This window comes from Lepidochelys olivacea (assembly GCF_965140295.1).
Source record: "Lepidochelys olivacea isolate rLepOli2 genome assembly, chromosome: 7".
Classification (NCBI taxonomy): Eukaryota; Metazoa; Chordata; order Testudines; family Cheloniidae; genus Lepidochelys; species Lepidochelys olivacea.
In genome coordinates, this window is record NC_140417.1 from 89,727,419 (window position 1) to 89,746,134 (window position 18,716).

An 18,716-nucleotide genomic window follows, 5' to 3' on the forward strand; every position below is an offset into this window, starting at 1 on the left:
TGAGACATGGACCCTTATTGCAGAACTTGAATGGAAAATACAGGTAGTAGAGATGAGATGCTTCCATAAAATCCTGGGCATCTCCTACTTGGACTACGTCATAATGAAGAGGTCTGCAACATCACCACCTAATGCACTGGGTCATATGAAGACCTCCTGATGACCATGAAGAAGTGCAAGCTGAAGTGGTACGGCCATGTGACAAGATCATCTGGCCTATCCAAGATCATCCTCCAAGGGACAGTACAGGGGAAGAGAAGAAGAGGTAGACAGAAGAACAGATGGATTGACAACATAAAAGAGTGGACAGGAATGGACTTCACGGACACTCAAGCACTGACACACAATCGTCAGGGGTGGAGACAATTGGTTGATTGCTCATCAATGATGGTGCCCCAACAACCAATGTGGTTATGGGAGTGATGATGATGATGAATGGTTAGCACCAATGTGCAACATCTGTATTATTTATTGCAATGCGCTCATTTGAGGATTTGTTGATGCTTCCAATACATCCTGATTACACTGAATAATGAAATCCATTTAATTCTCATAACATTCTTTTTAGAATATATTTTGAATTTATCATACAGGATCAATATTCCAGAACGCAGTTTCTATTTTCCACCGTTATATGACAACATCTTTTACAATACAGTCCATCTTGCCTTCTTATGTATGAAATGTTACAAAGCCATATTCTGATTATATTTGATCTTATGCAGTAATGTCAGTCTGACTAAAGATCAAACTTAGTATTTTCACGTTCCATACAAATTGGCCCATAAAATCTTCATAGTCATACACGCACGTACCATTTTAAAATCCATTTTATGACACACCTGTCTGCATTGACTTGTAACCTGTAAAATAAGACAATCTAAAATAGGATATAAGTGAGTTCATACAAAACAGAATATTGTGTCTAGCTGGACCACGTTCTTTGAGCTTTTTCATATCAGCTGCTACAGTAACTTTGGTGGGGAAAAAGTACTTGCATGGTAAAAAGAAAAGGTTCTTGGTTTGTTTTCCTTTGAAATGTGAAGATGTTGTGTCTTGTAATAGAACAATCCCCCTAGCAAATTAGATCTTATCTCAGTGAGAAAACTCATGGCTGAAGAGAAAGAACAGTAAAAAAAAAAAAAAGTCAAATACTTCAAAATCCTTAAGATCCACAGATGCCTTATTACCAGCTACCACCTGTGGCCTTTGTTGTACAGGCTGTAGCTTCCATTTATATACTCTGCAGTTCTATAACAAGGTGTTTCCTACCAGACATATCTATTCATCATTTTAGCAAATCCCAAATTGCCCCACAGGTGGACACTAGGGAGAAAATTAACCATCTACCACCTTCTTTTTGTAAATTATGAACTACTTAATTATTTACTGCTTAATTGCAGATCAGAATTTTAAATGACATTGTCCGAGGTGTGTGTAATGCAGCAGGGTCCCGGTGCTTTACTGTACACTTGCTAAGAGGCAATGAGTACATATGGAAATATAAAAAAAACCCTAAATGTTGAATCCTTTTACTGACAGCAGACTAAATGTATGCAGAGCAATATGAAAATAAGAAAGTCAATCCATGTTAATGGTATTCTTAACAACAGATGTAGAATCTATAATCAGGCAACAGCAGTAAACACTCAATTACATTGGTGTACAAGCAATTTGATTTTGTCAACCAACAGCAGTGATAAAAAGTGGAATCACAGGACACCTCATCTAGATTCTGATATCTAAATATTCAGGGATTCATGCATGTAACTGCCAGTAACATTTAAGGTTAGTGATGCACAGAAGTCTCTCCACATTAGGATGAGAATATAGATCCACCCAAGTCTGTATTAATCAGTCTGTTAAATACAATGCATACCTAATTCAAAATCAGACTCCCACCTCTAGGTAGGCCTGTGATGTGTTACATAAATCCCTGCAGATTTAACAGATTTTTTAAACTTTATTTTTATATAAAGTATAAACACATAATGAAACAAAACATACATCGATACATGCACAAGATGGATATACCATACAAAAACTAAATTCAGTGTTCATTACTTGTAAAACCCAGAAGAAAAAAACCAAACCAAACCAAACCAACCCCTGAAGCCATAGAGGTCATCAATTATTAAAGTGACTAAATAGATAAATAAGTGAGTGAGACCATAACCTAGGTGTACTGGGGACTAATATATACTAATCTGAAAAAGTATGTAATAGTTTCATGAGTGACCAGATAGACTCATATTTTTTCCAAGCATCTATATGAGAGTCATTTTTTTCCATTAATGTGGTAGTAGAGAGCTCACTAAGCCAGCCTCTATGTGGGGAAGGAATTGCAGATTTCCATTTGCTCAGTTGTTTTGGCAACTAAAATAGTTACTACAATCAATTTCTTTATGTTAACTGGTAATATAAACTCCTCAAGCACCCTGAAAAAACACAGGCTTGGAGAAGGAAAGATAGCAATGCTTAAAGTTTTTGAGAGAGCACTGAATGTGGTGTTCCAGCACACATGCATTTTTGATAGGTACACAGATGTGCGTAAAAGGTTGGCATGTGGCTGTTTGCATCTCCAACCACTGTGTATTGCCAGTCTAGCCTTAAACAAATGCTCTGGAGCCCAGTCGTACTGTTTAATATCTTGTTCTGGAAGAATCACAAGGTTATAGAATGAGAATCTTTCACTTTAAGCCAGAAACCGTCTCTGTTTCTGTTGTGATAGTAAAACTAGGTTGTTTTTCACATTTTTCTTTGAGGCTGAGATTGAGAGCATATGCAAAGTATTAAGCCACCTATAAGTAATTCCTTCAAAGTTACTTTTGTGTCCATATTTCTTAACATGTTCTTCTAGAGGTAAGAGAGTTGAAACAGACCAATTGTCCCCTATTCTTCCATTGATCCTGGAACATAGCCACTGAAAGGAAGAAGTGTGAGACAGCAGTAGCTGATATTTGTTACACATCTAATTGAAGGAGTTACAGTTACATGCCTGAATCCCTGAATATTGAGATCTCAGAATCTAGATGAGGTGTCTTGTGATTCCACTTTTATCACTGCTGTTGGTTGACAAGATCAAATTGTTTGTTCATCAATATAACTGTGTGTTTACTGCTGTTGCCTGATTACAGAGTCTACATCTGTTACTATCATCATGTATTATATGTCTAATTTTTGTTAATCCTTTTTCCGTCCGAATTGCCTTAAGCATGGAGTTGGCCTTGATCCTGAGGCACAGGTTATCCCAAAGTGGTATGAGAAGAGAATTAGTCAGACTGGATGCTGTAGTCATCTTAACGCATTTCAGGATGCCCCATGCAGATCCAGTAAAGACTGGATTTTTCCTTAAGCACATGGGTAGCCTTTTAAGATATATAAAAGAAGAGAGGGAACCAAAGGCACAGCTAAGCTTTTTCTTATTTCGACCCAGGCTGGTGTGTATTCTGACCTATTGGAGGGGAACCACCTTACAACAGGATGTGTTTGGAATGCAGGTTAATATAGATTCAAATCTGGCTACCTCCAGTTGCCCAGGATTTTTTAAGGGTCCTGTGTGACAAGCAAGGTTGTTTTTTATCCTATTATAGATTGCATGATAAGCCTTTTTATTTAAGCAAAGAGCAAGGGAGCAACCTTGAAAGGCAACAGGCTAACGACATAAGTCATTCTTGGGCAGATATTCATTTTGGCTATTTCTGTTCTTCCCAGTAGGGAAAGAAGGAAGACAGATTAAGACTTGTTAGGAAAATCTGTTACCACCTTTTATTCAAATTTCCATGTATGAGAAATTAGGTATCCAATTTTTTTTATGCAATGGGAACATAGAATCTTTTCCCTTCTCCTCACCTCCTCCCACTTTTGCTGGTGAGATATGGGCACCACTGGAATCTTCCATTCGATTAAATGTCAGAAACATGCTCAGTTAGTGTTAACCTTCCACACTTAAAAAAAAAGACACCAACTACTCTACATCCTCTTTAAATACTGACTTATGATTCATATAATTGGATTATGGCTAGAAGAGTTGCTCACTATAAGCACAATTAAGAAATTAAGAATTTAAAAATATTCTTTAAAAGGGCAGTATGAAATTGACAGTTTGATACTTCAGCACATCATTTCAGTTCTGCTCCAGTGGCTGCGTGTGCTCTCTGGTTTAGTGAAAACCACCTTATTACATTCAGCTGCTTGCAAACATAAACTTCCTTCAAAATATCCTCATGTGTTGTGACTGCAAACTAAATATAAAGGAACACAGTAAAAAAAGTACAGAACAGTCAGGCAGGATTTTGTGTGTTCTCTATTTCAGAAATACTTCCCTTTCCACACTTAGGCTATGTATACACTACTGCGGTAGTCGACCTATGCTATGCTACTCCAGCTACATGAATAACGTAGCTGGAGTCGACATATCTTCGGTCAAGTTACCGCCGGGTCTACACCGCTGGGGGTCAACGGGAGATTTTCTCCCATCGACTTATGTTACTCTTCTCGTCGGGGTAGAGTACAGGGGTCGACTGGAGAGCAATTTACAGTCGATTTGGAGGATCTTTACGAGACCCACTAAACTGACCGCCGGTGGAGCGATCTCTGAGCGTCAATCCCTGCTGTAGTGTAGACCTGTCCTTAGCCCCCTAGCTTACATACCAAAAAACTCACATCACAATCTCTTTTCAAGCTATTCTATAAGGACCTGAACGGGCAAGATGCTCAGCACTTCCTGAGAGGTTTTTTGAGCTCGTGGGGAGTGGAGGACGCTCAGCACCTCACAGAATCAGGCCTTTAAACTAAACATAGGTATAGTCACAAACATCCCCTACAGAGGTCTCCACACAAATCCTACTCCCAGATTCCCATTTTCCAGCACAGCCTTCTCCCTCCCTCCAACCATTACCCCAACTCTTGTACTCTTTTCTAACAGATATCCAAATAATTCTCAGTCCCTACTCCTTCCACCGCCCCCCCCAAATTATAACTCATTAACATCATTCCCTTTGAACATACACCTCAGTCAGTTTCCTACTTCACTCTCACTGCTGCTCCCTTCTCTTACCTTTAAAGACTGGGACTCAGCAGATGAACCTCTTAGCTGATCCTCATCAGCACACTCATTGCTTATTTGCTGTTTGAATTTCAGGCCCAGATGCCATCTGGCATGTATACCTTGTACAAAATAGTTTGTAGGGCTGCTACTAGCAGGTCAGGTGTCTGTACCAGATATGGAATGGCTACAGAGATTCCTTCCCAGCCAGATACACAGGATATATTCACTATGAGAGCCTTTAAGGCACTGCCAGGAATGACTGTTGTGAGCTTAAACTATGCTACACTTGGCACCAGCTAATGGCTGAACAGTATAATACAGTTTAGCATTCCATTTCTTCCTCCACTTCCAATGGTAGTTTTAAATACCTACCATTTCCAAAATTTACTCTATCACGCTATCTTTAAAATTCAGTATAGATCAGTCTGTTAAATGTCTCTGAATCATACTGGTTTTCTAATTACACAACCCGAATATGTAACAACTGATCTGGCTGTCCATTAGTTGCAACAACTGGCTGTGGTTAGTTTGGAAATTTTGAGTCCTTTTCCTGTTCTGCATCTGCCATCATAGAGTTTCCTCACTTGATTGTTCCGAGAAGCAAACTGTAGAGATTGACAGTTTCTGCTGAAAACTCTACTGTCAGCCTCAGTCACGTATGATCTGGGCATAATCTATAATAATTCTTTTTCTTTATGATAGCTTGAGTTCTTCATCTAGTTTGACACAAACACTGTCACCAGGTTCTAGACCTGGCAGCTCTCTGAGTGACATCTGTTATAAAAGTGTTTGTAAGGTCTTTTTGCCTTTTTATCTGATTTTGCCACTCTGGAGATTGGAAAAGAACTTATGTCAGAAGAGTAATTCTGAGTTGTCTTCCCTTAGGAGTTGTGCTGGACTATATTTAGTAGGTGTTACAGGTATTGATCTGTAACTCAGAAGAGCAAGGGATGGATCGTCTTGCTCTAAGATTTTTTTCACTGTTTGTACAGCTTGTGGGTAATGTGGGCTGCTAGTAATATCATCAAAATATTATTTCATTTGGAATAACAAATTCTGATGCAGTAAACTGTGGTTCATTGTCCATCACTAATTGTTCTGGAATAGCATAGTAAGCAAAAGTGCACTTCAATTTCTCAATAACACTGCAACATGTTAAGTGAAAAACAGTCCATTACAATCAAGTAATAATGTGCTCTGAATTTGCATAAATCTGCAGCTAATCTCTTCCAAGATATGTCTGGTAGAGGTGTTTGTATCCTGTATGGTTCACCATTGTCTCTTAATTTTATTTGTCGTGGATCTCCTTTCAAAAATCCCATATCATCAAATACTCTGTTAAATTCTTCCAGCTTTCTCACTCAGACCTTCATGGCTACCACACCGTAGCTGAGAAAGTCATTGGTCTTTGATCACATTCACGCTGAATGGAGAGCTTTTGTCTTTGTAAGCTGTTTCTATGAAGAACCGGCCTATGCAGTTCAGAATACCTCCAAGACTAACTAATCAAGGCTGTGTCTGTTGATTTTAGCTCTGGTAGGGGTGGAAGGTGATTGTAAATCCCTTCTGAGATGACAATCAGATCTGCTCCTAAGTCAGTTTTAAAGTTAGTAGTCTTATCATGAATATTAAGTTTCGCTCTCCCGGCAGGCTCTGTGTCACCACATGATAGACCCCAGAAACAATGGCTCTTGATTGTCTATGATATTAGTCCATTTTCTGACAGCTTTCGTATGGCAAACAGCTGTAAAATGACCATATTTTGTACATTTATTACATCTTGTGCTTTTGGCTAACCATACACCTGTTGGGCTGTATATTTTTCCATGTCTGGTACATTTATTTTGAAAGGCTTTGTAACTTGTCTGGAATTTCTTTATAGCCTCACGGCTTTGATGGTAACTTTTAGCACTCATGCAATGTCAGTTTATAGATTCTAAACTAATTTCACGTTTTTCAAGTTGCTCCTGCCTTTTGTTCCACTGTTTCACAAGTTCAGACTGCTTTGCTATTTGGATTGCTATGGGTAGGGTTAGATCACTCTTTAACTGGAGTTGTTGCAAAAAGGTTCTTGTCTGTTAACCCAATAGCCAGCCTGTCTCTGACATTTTCAAGTTTTGCTGTCCCAAAATCACAATGTTCTGACAATGCATGCAAAGCTCTTACAAAAGGTTTAGCATTTTCCTTTGTTTCTTGAATTTTCTGGTGAAAACAAGCTCTTTAATAACCCACATTTATCTGAGGTATGCAGTATACATCAAACATAGTCAGAAACCTTTCATAATCATCTTTGTAACTGTCTTCTTTAAAGTCAAAGGATTTAAAGTTATACTCTGCCTGCTTCTCCATAGCATACATTAAAGATACCTGAATATTTCCAATTTCCTGGTGGTGTTTTGTAGCAATGCAAAATCTTGCAAAATACTGCTTTCATGCTCTCCATGCTAAAGCTCTGTGGTACACTGAGGAATAGCATATTGATAAGATCCTGCAACCTTTGTTGCTTCCCCCCACACTTCTATCTGCAACTTTTGTTGCTGTTTTTCTCATGTTTCTGTTCAACTCTGGCATTCGTTTACTTCTGCCATCATATCATGTTCAGCTTGTCATACAGATTGCAGGACCACTACTAGCACATCAGACTTCTGTACCAGAGCTTCCTTCACAGTGAGATAAACCAGACACATTCACTATAAGATCCTTTCATGCACTGCCAGGAATGCTTATTTGTTATGAGTTTAAGATATGTTACACACATAGTGGCTGAACAGTATAATACAGTTAAGCATTCCATTACACAATCCCACGCAGACTTGTAGTACCAGTAAAAAGCTAATTTGAGAACTACAAAACCAAAATGGGTGCTGCTTCCCCTGTAACATGCCTATTTTCAGTAACAGTAGCTGAAATATAAGAATTATCTAAAAGAAAAATTAAGGACTAAGGTCTGCAAAGATGTATGTATATGTTTACCTTTACACCCTATGAGGAACCCCAGTGAAGTTCCTGGGATTCCTGTCTATGTGAAAAGTTTAGCACATGCTTAAGTCTTTGCAGCATCAGTGCTTACATCATATTTTTACTTTACCTAAGTAAAATAACCTTTAGGTATAATTGATATAGAAGAAACCATTGATATGTTGAAATATTTGGTCACACACTTGAAACTGATACCTAGGTTTGCTGTATATGAATCACTAACTTTTTGTTCTGAGGTTTGTTGAAGGATTTTATTGTGGGGCTACAAATTCAAGCTATGAAAAAATCTAGTGGATTTCTCCCTTTATTTAATAGTCCCTCTGACCCAAATCTTCTCTCATTTCGGGTCACCATTTCCTTTTTATAATTTACTGGCACTTTAGTTAATATTTTATGTTTATTTTACATGATTAGGCATTTTGTGCTTCTGTGTGTGTGTGTGTATGTGTGTGTACACAGTTTTAATTAAAATAATTAGACACAGAACATACCTCATAGTTTCACTGGCAATACTTGTTTTTCATTTATGGTGAAAATAAGCAACAGCACCAGCAGAAATTTGCTTTATTTTACTTTCCCAAAAGTCTGGAGAAAAGGCAATTCTTCTTCCAATTTATATGCAGAATTTTTCCTACTGTAGTCATTATTAATTTGGCTAAGATACTTCTGATTTAAATTGGCTTAGTTAGGTTGGTATGTATAGGTGGTATAGTATAGTATAGTAAGTGAATATACTTTAATTGCCAGTACCTCAATGACTATGTAGATTTCTGTGCAGTGTTGTTGTAGCCATGTTGGTCCCAGGATTAGAGACACAAGGTGAGTGAGGTAATAACTTGTATTGGACCAACATCTGTCGATGAAACAGATAAACTTTTGAGCTACACAGAGCTCTTCTGCAGGTCTGGGAAAGATACTCAGAGTGTCTCAGCTAAATACAAGGTGGAACAGATTGTTTAGCATAAATAATTAACAAATAATATAAGAGACCATTCAAGGTAAAGTGGCTCTCTAACACCACTGCAGTCAAAGGACAAAAAAGGGAGGTTAATGGGTATCAGATTGTTGTAATAAGCCATAAATCCAATGTCTTTATTAAGACCATGATTTTTAGCATCTAGCAAAATTATGAATTTAAGCTCCCAGTCTGACCTTTTGAAGGTGTTGTGTAGATTTCCTTTGAGGATGAGGACAGAGGTCAGATACAGAGTGATTATTTTGTGAAAAAAGTATTCACCCACCCAGAAGTGATTAGATGTTTTTGCCTTTCATTATTTTTCTGTGTGAGTTCATTTGAAAGTGTAATGATTATATGGTTTCACCCATGTAGTTGTTATTGGGGCATTTAGTGTACAGGATGAGGTACACCACATATTGTGACAGTATGTGTAGGCCCCAGGGATCAGCATCTTTCATTGACTAGCTTAGATGGATCCCTGCCTAGCATGCTGGTTGTTGTGGATCACATTCTTATGCACCTATCTTTCCCCATTCATTGTATAGGGAGCGTAGGTGCCTAACTCAGATCAGGTTTCAGAGTAACAGCTGTGTTAGTCTGTATTCACAAAAAGAAAAGGAGTACTTATGGCACCGTAGAGACTAACCAATTTATTTGAGCATAAGCTTTCGTTTGCTCCAACCCCTCAGACAGAGACAAACACCTACAAGATCTCGATCAAGCATTCTTACAACTACAATACCCACCTGCGGAAGTGAAGAAACAGATTGATAGAGCCAGAAGAGTTCCCAGAAGTCACCTACTACAAGACAGGCCTAACAAAGAAAATAACAGAACGCCACTAGCCGTCACCTTCAGCCCCCAACTAAAACCCCTCCAACGCATTATTAAGGATCTACAACCTATCCTGAACGATGACCCAACACTCTCACAAATCCTGGGAGACAGGCCAGTCCTTGCCTACAGACAGCCCCCCAACCTGAAGCAAATACTCACCAGCAACCACATACCACACAACAGAACCACTAACCCAGGGACCTATCCTTGCAACAAAGCCCGTTGCCAACTGTGCCCACATATCTATTCAGGGGACACCATCACAGGGCCTAATAACATCAGCCACACTATCAGAGGCTCGTTCACCTGCACATCCGCCAATGTGATATATGCCATCATGTGCCAGCAATGCCCCTCTGCCATGTACATTTGGTCAAACTGGACAGTCTCTACGTAAAAGAATAAATGGACACAAATCAGATGTCAAGAATTATAACATTCATAAACCAGTCGGAGAACACTTCAATCTCTCTGATCACGCGATTACAGACATGAAAGTTGCAATTCTTCAACAAAAAAACTTCAAATCCAGACTCCAGCGAGAAACTGTTAAATTGGAATTCATTTGCAAATTGGATACAATAAACTTAGGCTTGAATAGAGACTGGGAGTGGCTAAGTCATTATGCAAGGTAACCAATTTCCCCTTGTTTTTTCCTAACCCCCTCCCCCCCTCCTCAGAAATTCTTGTTAAACCCTGGATTTGTGCTGGAAATGGCCCAGCTTGATTATCATACACATTGTAAGAAGAGTGATCACTTTAGATAAGCTATTGCCAGCAGGAGAGTAGGGTGGGGGGAGGTATTTTTTCATGCTTTGTGTGTATAAAAGATCTTCTACACTTTCCACAGTATGCATCCGATGACGTGAGCTGTAGCTCACGAAAGCTTATGCTCAAATAAATTGGTTAGTCTCTATGGTGCCACAAGTACTCCTTAACTCAGATCAGATTTTGTGGATTGTGTTATTGCTGTCCCTGTGATTTTTCTAAAAGTTACGTATTGCAATATTCAGTGTTGCAATGCCCGAATCCCTTTGTAGATCTGGGCTTAAATAAATATTTCCTTGTTTCTTGCATAAAATCAGCTCAATCCTGCAGTTATTTCTCAGATCAAGCTTCCAGTTGAAGCCAATTTGGCCTGAGAAAGGACTTCAGGATTGGGATAATATCAAGAAAGAGTGCTAGAACAGAGTACTAAATATCAAAAACACATTGCTTTAGTAACATTACAATGGTGACATTAATGTTGCAAAGCCAGAACATGAAAACTTCTGAATGACACGACACTACTGATTTTCATTTTCTTTTTTATTCTCTGTTAGCATTATACCCTGGGGCTTATTTATAAGAAATCAAGGGTTTTGAGTATAACTTCCTTTAACTTTCCTATCCTAAAGTCAGATTCCTTCCTCTAAAGGTTACAAAGAACATGTTCAGTTTATTCTTAGGATCTGTTCCAGACTCTTGGATGACTCAGTGTTTACACAATGGATCGGAACATTTAGGCATCTTTCATGGAACATTTAGACAGTTTTTATAGAAGTACAATATTTACACTTCTGAGACATTCTAGTCTATTGGGAAGTAGATATTTGTGTTACTCCTTAAAACTTTTATAATTTGACTTCTAGCTACTGTATATTTTTATAAAAGAAGTTGTGTATTCCTGCTATAGTTTAAATTTCCATTGTAATCTTCTGTTTTCACCCCAAAAAAAAATAATTCAGATATATTTACCTTTTGAACAGATGTGTCCTATTCTTGTTTCCTGCCTAAAAATGAGTTTTTCTTACAAGCTTGAAAAAAATCCATACAGCTGTTTGTAAGATTTGAGATAGTGGAGAAATACATTTTTACCTGTTAAACAGATCCATAAAAAGTTTTAAACTTGATTTTGGTATAGATGTAGTCCTCATTGAGGATCATTATGTTAACCTAGTTGGTGTGGAATGACATAACTAGAAATAAAATACACTGCAAATAATTTACTAAACTATGCAAATTAATTATGAAAAAATAAAATCCTTAGCAGAAGAACTTTGACATAAGTAATTGCTGCATATGCAGAACTGATAAAGTCAAAATGAACCATTTTTGCTTTATAAATTTCAAACATTACTTAGATTTTTGTTATGAACTTTGGCCCTGACCCTATTATGAGATTCAGGCGGGTTAAGCCTAGAGTCTGCACAGAACTCTGACATCGCACAGAACAAGCTGCAAAATCAGGGCCAATGGGGAAGACCTTTAGTTGGTATATAGTTATAGCTCTATTGAAGTCAAGCTGAGAACCTGCCCCTTAGTTTTGAAAATCCCTTCCTTGAGCGTGTATTTATAGACATACCATGAACTGCTGGAAACCTATGTTTATAAACGAATAACTGGTGTAACTTTTACTCTTGCATACATACAGATATGTAATTATAGGCCTGAAAAGGCCTCAAAGGGCAAGGCCTGCAGGATCAAGCCATCTTACTTACACTGAAATGAACTCCAAACCTCCCCCATTGACTTCAGAGGGATCAAAATGATTCACATAAATAGCCATCATACTATGCGCTACATACCTGGTCTCACTCAGTAACTCAAAAAGGTACTATCACTAAAATTTCTGAGTCATTAGTGTTTTTGTGTCTCATCTTCGTGAAAACCAGTAACAAACCACCGAAAAAAGAAAAAGAAAAATCTTCCCACCAACATCACCTCAAAAAGATAAGTAACATTTATGTGCATGCTGATTTTTCCCATTTTATTTGGCAATCATTTACTTTCCACTTCCTTTCTGGTGATATAGAAACCGGCATGGGTTCATTTTATCTCCTTCTATGATGCACACAATTTAGGGAAACAGCGTGTGTTAATTACCACAGATTAGAAGGATAAAAGTCACAAATGGGCACAAAAATCTTTCTGTATGTCCTATAAAATATTTGCTATTTTAATAATTTATCAGCTGAATAGCATATTATTGTTATACTTGGAGATGTTAATGGTTGCCATCAATCAAAAAGCTGGTTAAAGCTGATGGGTGGTACTATGCACCTTTCATTCAGGCTAAATGGAAGAAGAAATAAAATGCCCTATTGTGTGGTGACAGTTGAAACTATAAAAGCCACCACCCAAGGCCTCAGCAGCATGACAAGGCCTGAGTAGAAGCTAAACCACATGGTCTGAGGTGTTTTTCTGGGGACTGATTGCAAATCCAATACAAGTGCTGGTGGATTGATTGGTTGCCGCTATGTGCACGAGGGGCAGAAAGCAACTAGAAAGCCAAGGGGAAGTGAGAAGAAAGCAAGAAAAGCAGTAAGTGTGGCCTTGGGAGAAAGTCAAGAGAAAGGGATTCCTTTGGGCATAATACTTTCTGGAAAGGCAGGCTTGGATTTCTGAACAAGGAAACTGCCCCCTTTTGTTTGTTCCTATGGAATTCAGGAAAACAGGACTTTGTGTTCATTCGTTGTAAATAAACAGAACTGCACCAGAAAAATACCTGGCTTATATCATCAGCTTCTCCTAATGGAAACAACCCAGCCAGACTCCAAATATTGACCAACCACTTGAGGCAATTGTGGTATAAAAGGGGAAACATTATTTAAAGAAAAAGTCTGGAACACAGTGGATTTCAGGTAGGTCAAATTTATAATACTTTAATTTATTCACCAAAAGCATAATTTCTATTACATTTTTCTGCTAAGTAAAACTATGTTAATTAAGATGAACACTGTCATATTTCATGATTGTAATGTCACAGCAATGAACTGTAACTTTTTGATAACACAAAACCATAAAATAATACTTTATTATTACTGAATTCATGTGAACAAGGTTTCACTTGAAAATTTGTGTCAGAAGAATTGCCATTGTGTTTTTTAACAAGAGTTTTTTACAATTAACTTAGTAACAAAAGCTATACAAATGAAATCTTCATACCTTCATCTTGGGGATTTAAAGTAAAGTTTCCTTCATTAAAAAAATGAGGATTGATATAGCTTAAAACACAATGTTCTGTATGTTTCATTAAAAATAAAAAAACTGAAAAACTTTAATTTTACTTGTGTTGAGCTTGAGATAAAAGTGGGAAATGAATTTGATGACATTTGCGCAAATATCTTGTCTCATGCTATAAATGATGAACAGATAGAAACAGCTGTAAGAATGCTAAATATCAACTTTTAAGGAAAAATATATTTGCCTGCTTTTAAATATCATCCCCAATAAGAATGAATACACAGTGCACCACACTGTAATGGGCTGCAAGAAAAAAAACCTCAGAAATAGTATGAGAAAGCTCTTCTCAATTTCTGTCTCATACTGCTTGCCTTCGAATTAAAGCTGGGCAGGCTCTATAAAACATGCATCCAAATTAATCTTGACAATCTTCTTGAAAAGCTCTATTAAAGCTCAAAGCTTAAGAGCTTAACAAGTATATAGCTTATGCTTTGAAAAAGAATCAAAAAGCCTTAACTTCAAAACTGATCTTACATTCATCTACTTTTGTAATCCACTGGAATACATAAGGGCAACATTTAACATCTGGGTTCATGGTTTTAGAAAAATCTTCAATATGGTGACAAAAAGTTAGAGATTTTGTTCTCTCTCTCAAGAAAACTTTTGTAAAGATGGTAACATTCCGTGCAGGGGGAAAACCTTATGAAGGAGATAAAGCCTCATGGGGCATAATGAAACAAAGAAATGAATGATACAATGTTCGTAGAAAGAAAAGACAGAAATATAAGAAGTGAAAACGTTGAGAGACATTGTAAATGTTTATACAATAGAAAGACTTAAAAAGCAGAGAATTAATTCCCAAAACTAGTGAATTATTGAGAAATTAGAGGATTGGTAGGTAGAGCTACCCACCCACTAAATCAGAAAGAGAACCAAGAATGGGGGAATGAAACAAACTACTGGCTAGGCTTGCAAGTAGTTCTTAGGAAGCTGGCAATTCCCAGTGTACTCTCAATTCCCTCTTGCTACATATTTTGTCCTACTTGGAAGTTGTTCAGGCCAGTTAATTGTTTTTTGATTCCCAGTTGAAGATATCTATGGGGGAGATTTTCAAAGGCACATACAGCAGCTAGGTACCTAGCTGCCATTTATGTCTCTGAAAATATTTCCCCCCGCCACTTCTGCCATGAGTTTAATTACAATATTAATCTCTCAGCTATGTCACTCCCTGTCCTTTGTGGAACTATTCCACCTCACATTTATTGTGAAACTGAGGCATTCTGAACAGACTGTCAAATTCCTACACCTTCCCACTGTGACAACTTTCCCTGTTTGTCTAAAGTCATGCTGAACTATTTCTGCTCCAGTTATGGATCTTTGTCATTGTCTGTGCCACCTTAATTTGCCTGCCTCTCCCCACCCCCCATTATAATACAGTCTTTAACTGTATAATTACATACTATTTTTCCCCCACAGGATCCCTTCTTCTTCCAGAGTCCTCATTTGAATTTTCCAGAGTCAGTTCAGCTTACCTCTACATACATTATATTTTTGAAAGAAAGGGTAAATGTATTTTATATGGTTTTATAATCGTACACTTTAAAAAAAAGAAAATGTGTGAAAAGTAAGTCAGAAACAAAGTAAATTAACCACATGAAACTGTATAATATAAAATATTTGTGATCTCAATGTTAGCAGCCCCACTATGTTACAGTATCAAGAAGTATATATCTTGGTAAATATATGTTTCATCTTAGAACAAAAGAAAACAAAAGTAGAGCAGAAAGGATAATTTGTCAATAAAATGTCTATTCATCAGAGACATTGTTCAGTATTTATTGCACTAATTTTTACTGTTTGCAATACTTCTGTATCATATAGTGCATTTAATTAAAAGGGTCTGGTTTGGAAATACCTTGTAAATAAATTTAATCATAAAATTACTGAAATAGTCATGATTACTTCTGAAAGCAAACTGAAAAACAATCAAAAACAGCAATTAAATAAAATTCATTTCTTTTTGGAAGAGGCCAAATCTGAGAATCCCTGCTCACCCAAAACTTTATGAGGAGGAGAGAAATGGTGATTCCACCATGTATTTATTCAGCAACTCAGTCATAGCATCCAGTCTCTCACCAATTCCTTGTATGTGACACACAGTGACAAGGACGAGCATTGGAATGGAAATGATTCAGTAGCACTAAAGTCTATGGGAAAGGTTGTTGTCTAGAAAAAAACGTGTGATGAAGTATTTAGTGATTAAGTTGCTACCTGTAATCTCACCCTGACCTCAAGTGGTAAATTTCCAGAAAAAGAACTGCAGGGTTTGGCCTTTTAAAACTTATTTCATCAACATAAAACTGACTTCATTCTTTATTGCCATAATATACTTAGTTATTGGGGCATTATGCATTACTAAAGTAAGGCAGATTTATGATGCTTTGAGATGGCTGCAGAAACTGAATCAAATTTGTAAGATTAAATTCAGGTTTGAAGAAGAAGACATCACTTTATGACTTCTTTATATTAGTCCACTGACCCATTCCCCATAGAAGCCTATACAACAAAACTTGGTTTCACTTGCCTTTGTATCTGTTTGACAGAGGAACAAAAATGCACTTTAAAATGAATGATTTCCTAAACAGCATATAAGCTAGATTTTTTTTTCTACTGGGAATTCATGTATATATTATAATTATAATTCATTTCTTTGATATGTGTTTTCTTTAATGAAGTAGTTTTGAATGACTCTCATAAGTGTTCAGTTTTAAAATGCAAACTGTGTTTTGGTGCAATCTGATGTGGTCCTCTTTGCAAATGATGATGCAAACCAATAACTTACAATTAGAAGATGAACAGTGATAAGACTACTATCTCCAGTGTTCCTCCTTTTTTCTGTATGATATGGCATATAGGTGGTTTAACAACACATTAGAAGAGGAGACAATCAATACACTGCACTCACCAAAAGCCATAAGTGAGGACAGGAGTTTTAATGTATTTTTCAAAAAGTAAACATGTGCCATACCTTTTTAAAAATTCCATATACTCAGTATGCTTGATGAGGCCTGTCCTCATCATTATTGTTTGAAAACATTGCCGATCAATAGCCCAAAGTTTCACATTTACGAGAGCTGGAAAAAACAAGACAAGGGGAAAATTTAATTAGCAAATCTGAAATGTGAAAAACCTTTTGTGAACTGCAGAGGAAATTAATTATTCATGAGAACACGGAAATTACTAGCTTTTACAAACTTAAACTATTAACATAAAATTAATCTACTGGGCAATGGACTGAACATGCACAATCCAAAAACAGATCTAATTTTACTCAAAGATCTCATCATGGTATGTGGGTTTTTGGGAAAATGCCTTAGGAAGAACTGTGTCATCTGAAAGTGTTGGAGTAAATACACATAGGAAGTTTTTACAGTGTATGGTGAAGGAAAGGAAAAAAGGGGCTCTATTAATCACTACAATAAGTTATGTCATATACACTATTACTGATACCACATGATTTGAGAATTGATTTAGACTTATCCATGATTTAGAGGGAACAAAGTTAAGTAGGATTTGATCCTACTGTCATCAAGGTAAATGGTAAAATTTCCACCGGCGTCAAAGGGTTTTTCAAGAACCCTGTCCTACTATATCTTCATGTTAGAACACTTTTAAAGGGGATGGGGAAACCTGCTTTAATGAGGATTTATCCCCCAAACTTTGGTTTCAGTGTCTATGACAAATTCCAGTGTTTCTCAATCATGGATTATTAAAACACATCATATGCTTTATAGCAGAAGTCCCCAACTAGAGAATGAGGAACACTTGTGGTCCACAAAGCACTTTCATTCATCCACACAGAGCTGGCTGATCTCATGGTGCTGACTCTCTTTCCTATTCTCATCTGTCAAATTGCATTATGAGACAGCTAAAAGTGAATTAAATATTTTTCTTCAGAGGCAAATGCTGTAGTTGCCACAGGGATGTCTCACAATCATAAATGAGAGGGGAGAAGGTCTACACAACAGGAGCTGAGGTGGCTGTACAGTGGCCATGAGATCAACCTCTGTATTAAGAAGCACCTGTACTATGATATTTCTAAAATTCCTGCTGTAGACAGATTAAATGATCATTTGTAGAAATTATTTGTGAAAGTTTAACAGTGACTTCAGAAAATGTACACTACAATTAAAAGTATTACTGTTGTTGCATGTTCAGACAACTGTACTGTCTTATGGGAATAGGAGTGCTCAATGTGAGAGAGGAAAATAATTCATATTAAAGTTGTATTCTCACTTGAAGTGAAAGCACAGATGCAGGCTCCAAAATGGTCCTCTGAGAGTATCACCTCTGACTTGGTTTAGATAATAAATTCAAATTTCATTTTACATACATTAACTTAGAAATTTGGTTATACAAAAATTTCTAATGGGGCTGCGCTTAAAAGAATACGTAGAGAATCAGAATTCCTCTTTAAAGAGCACCACACTTCTACTTTTGCTTTTGGGAAGTAACTCAAGCAAACTTCATATCCAGTAGAGGGAAACTATGGGAAATGGAATTAGGCATAAAGAATTCACAAATATTCTTGGGGATAAAAGCCATAAAATCACTTAGCTGATATTCACATCTCCTCTAATTCACAAATATTCATATTTGTGAGTTTTATCAACTATAACATTTGCAGAAAGCAAAAGCATCACAAATACCGGCTCAAATATTTATGAGAAAATACACACCTGCAGTGCTGTAGTGGCCATGTTGAAAATTTTTATTATTTTCACATTAGATTAGTATATAGGGACTAAATTAGAAAAGCCAACGCACAAAATGAGATTAAACTAGCTAGAGACGTAAAAGGGTAATAAAAAAACATTCTACAAATACATTAGAAACAAGAGGAAGACCAAGGGTAGGCCTGTTACTCAGTGAAGGGGGGTGGGGGGG

At 37.1% G+C, this 18,716-nt stretch overlaps 1 protein-coding gene across 3 annotated transcripts in view; it reads right to left on the reverse strand.

Moving 5' to 3' along the window:
* The window catches only part of PRKG1 (protein kinase cGMP-dependent 1), an 892,904-nt gene that overhangs the window by 326,728 nt on the left and 547,460 nt on the right, over positions 1-18,716 (reverse strand). For all 3 annotated transcript variants that reach the window (XM_084633959.1, XM_084633958.1, XM_084633960.1), the window contains exon 4: positions 16,798-16,903. In XM_084633959.1, coding sequence (XP_084490085.1) covers positions 16,798-16,903 — 106 coding nt within the window. The remainder of the gene's footprint in view (positions 1-16,797; positions 16,904-18,716) is intronic.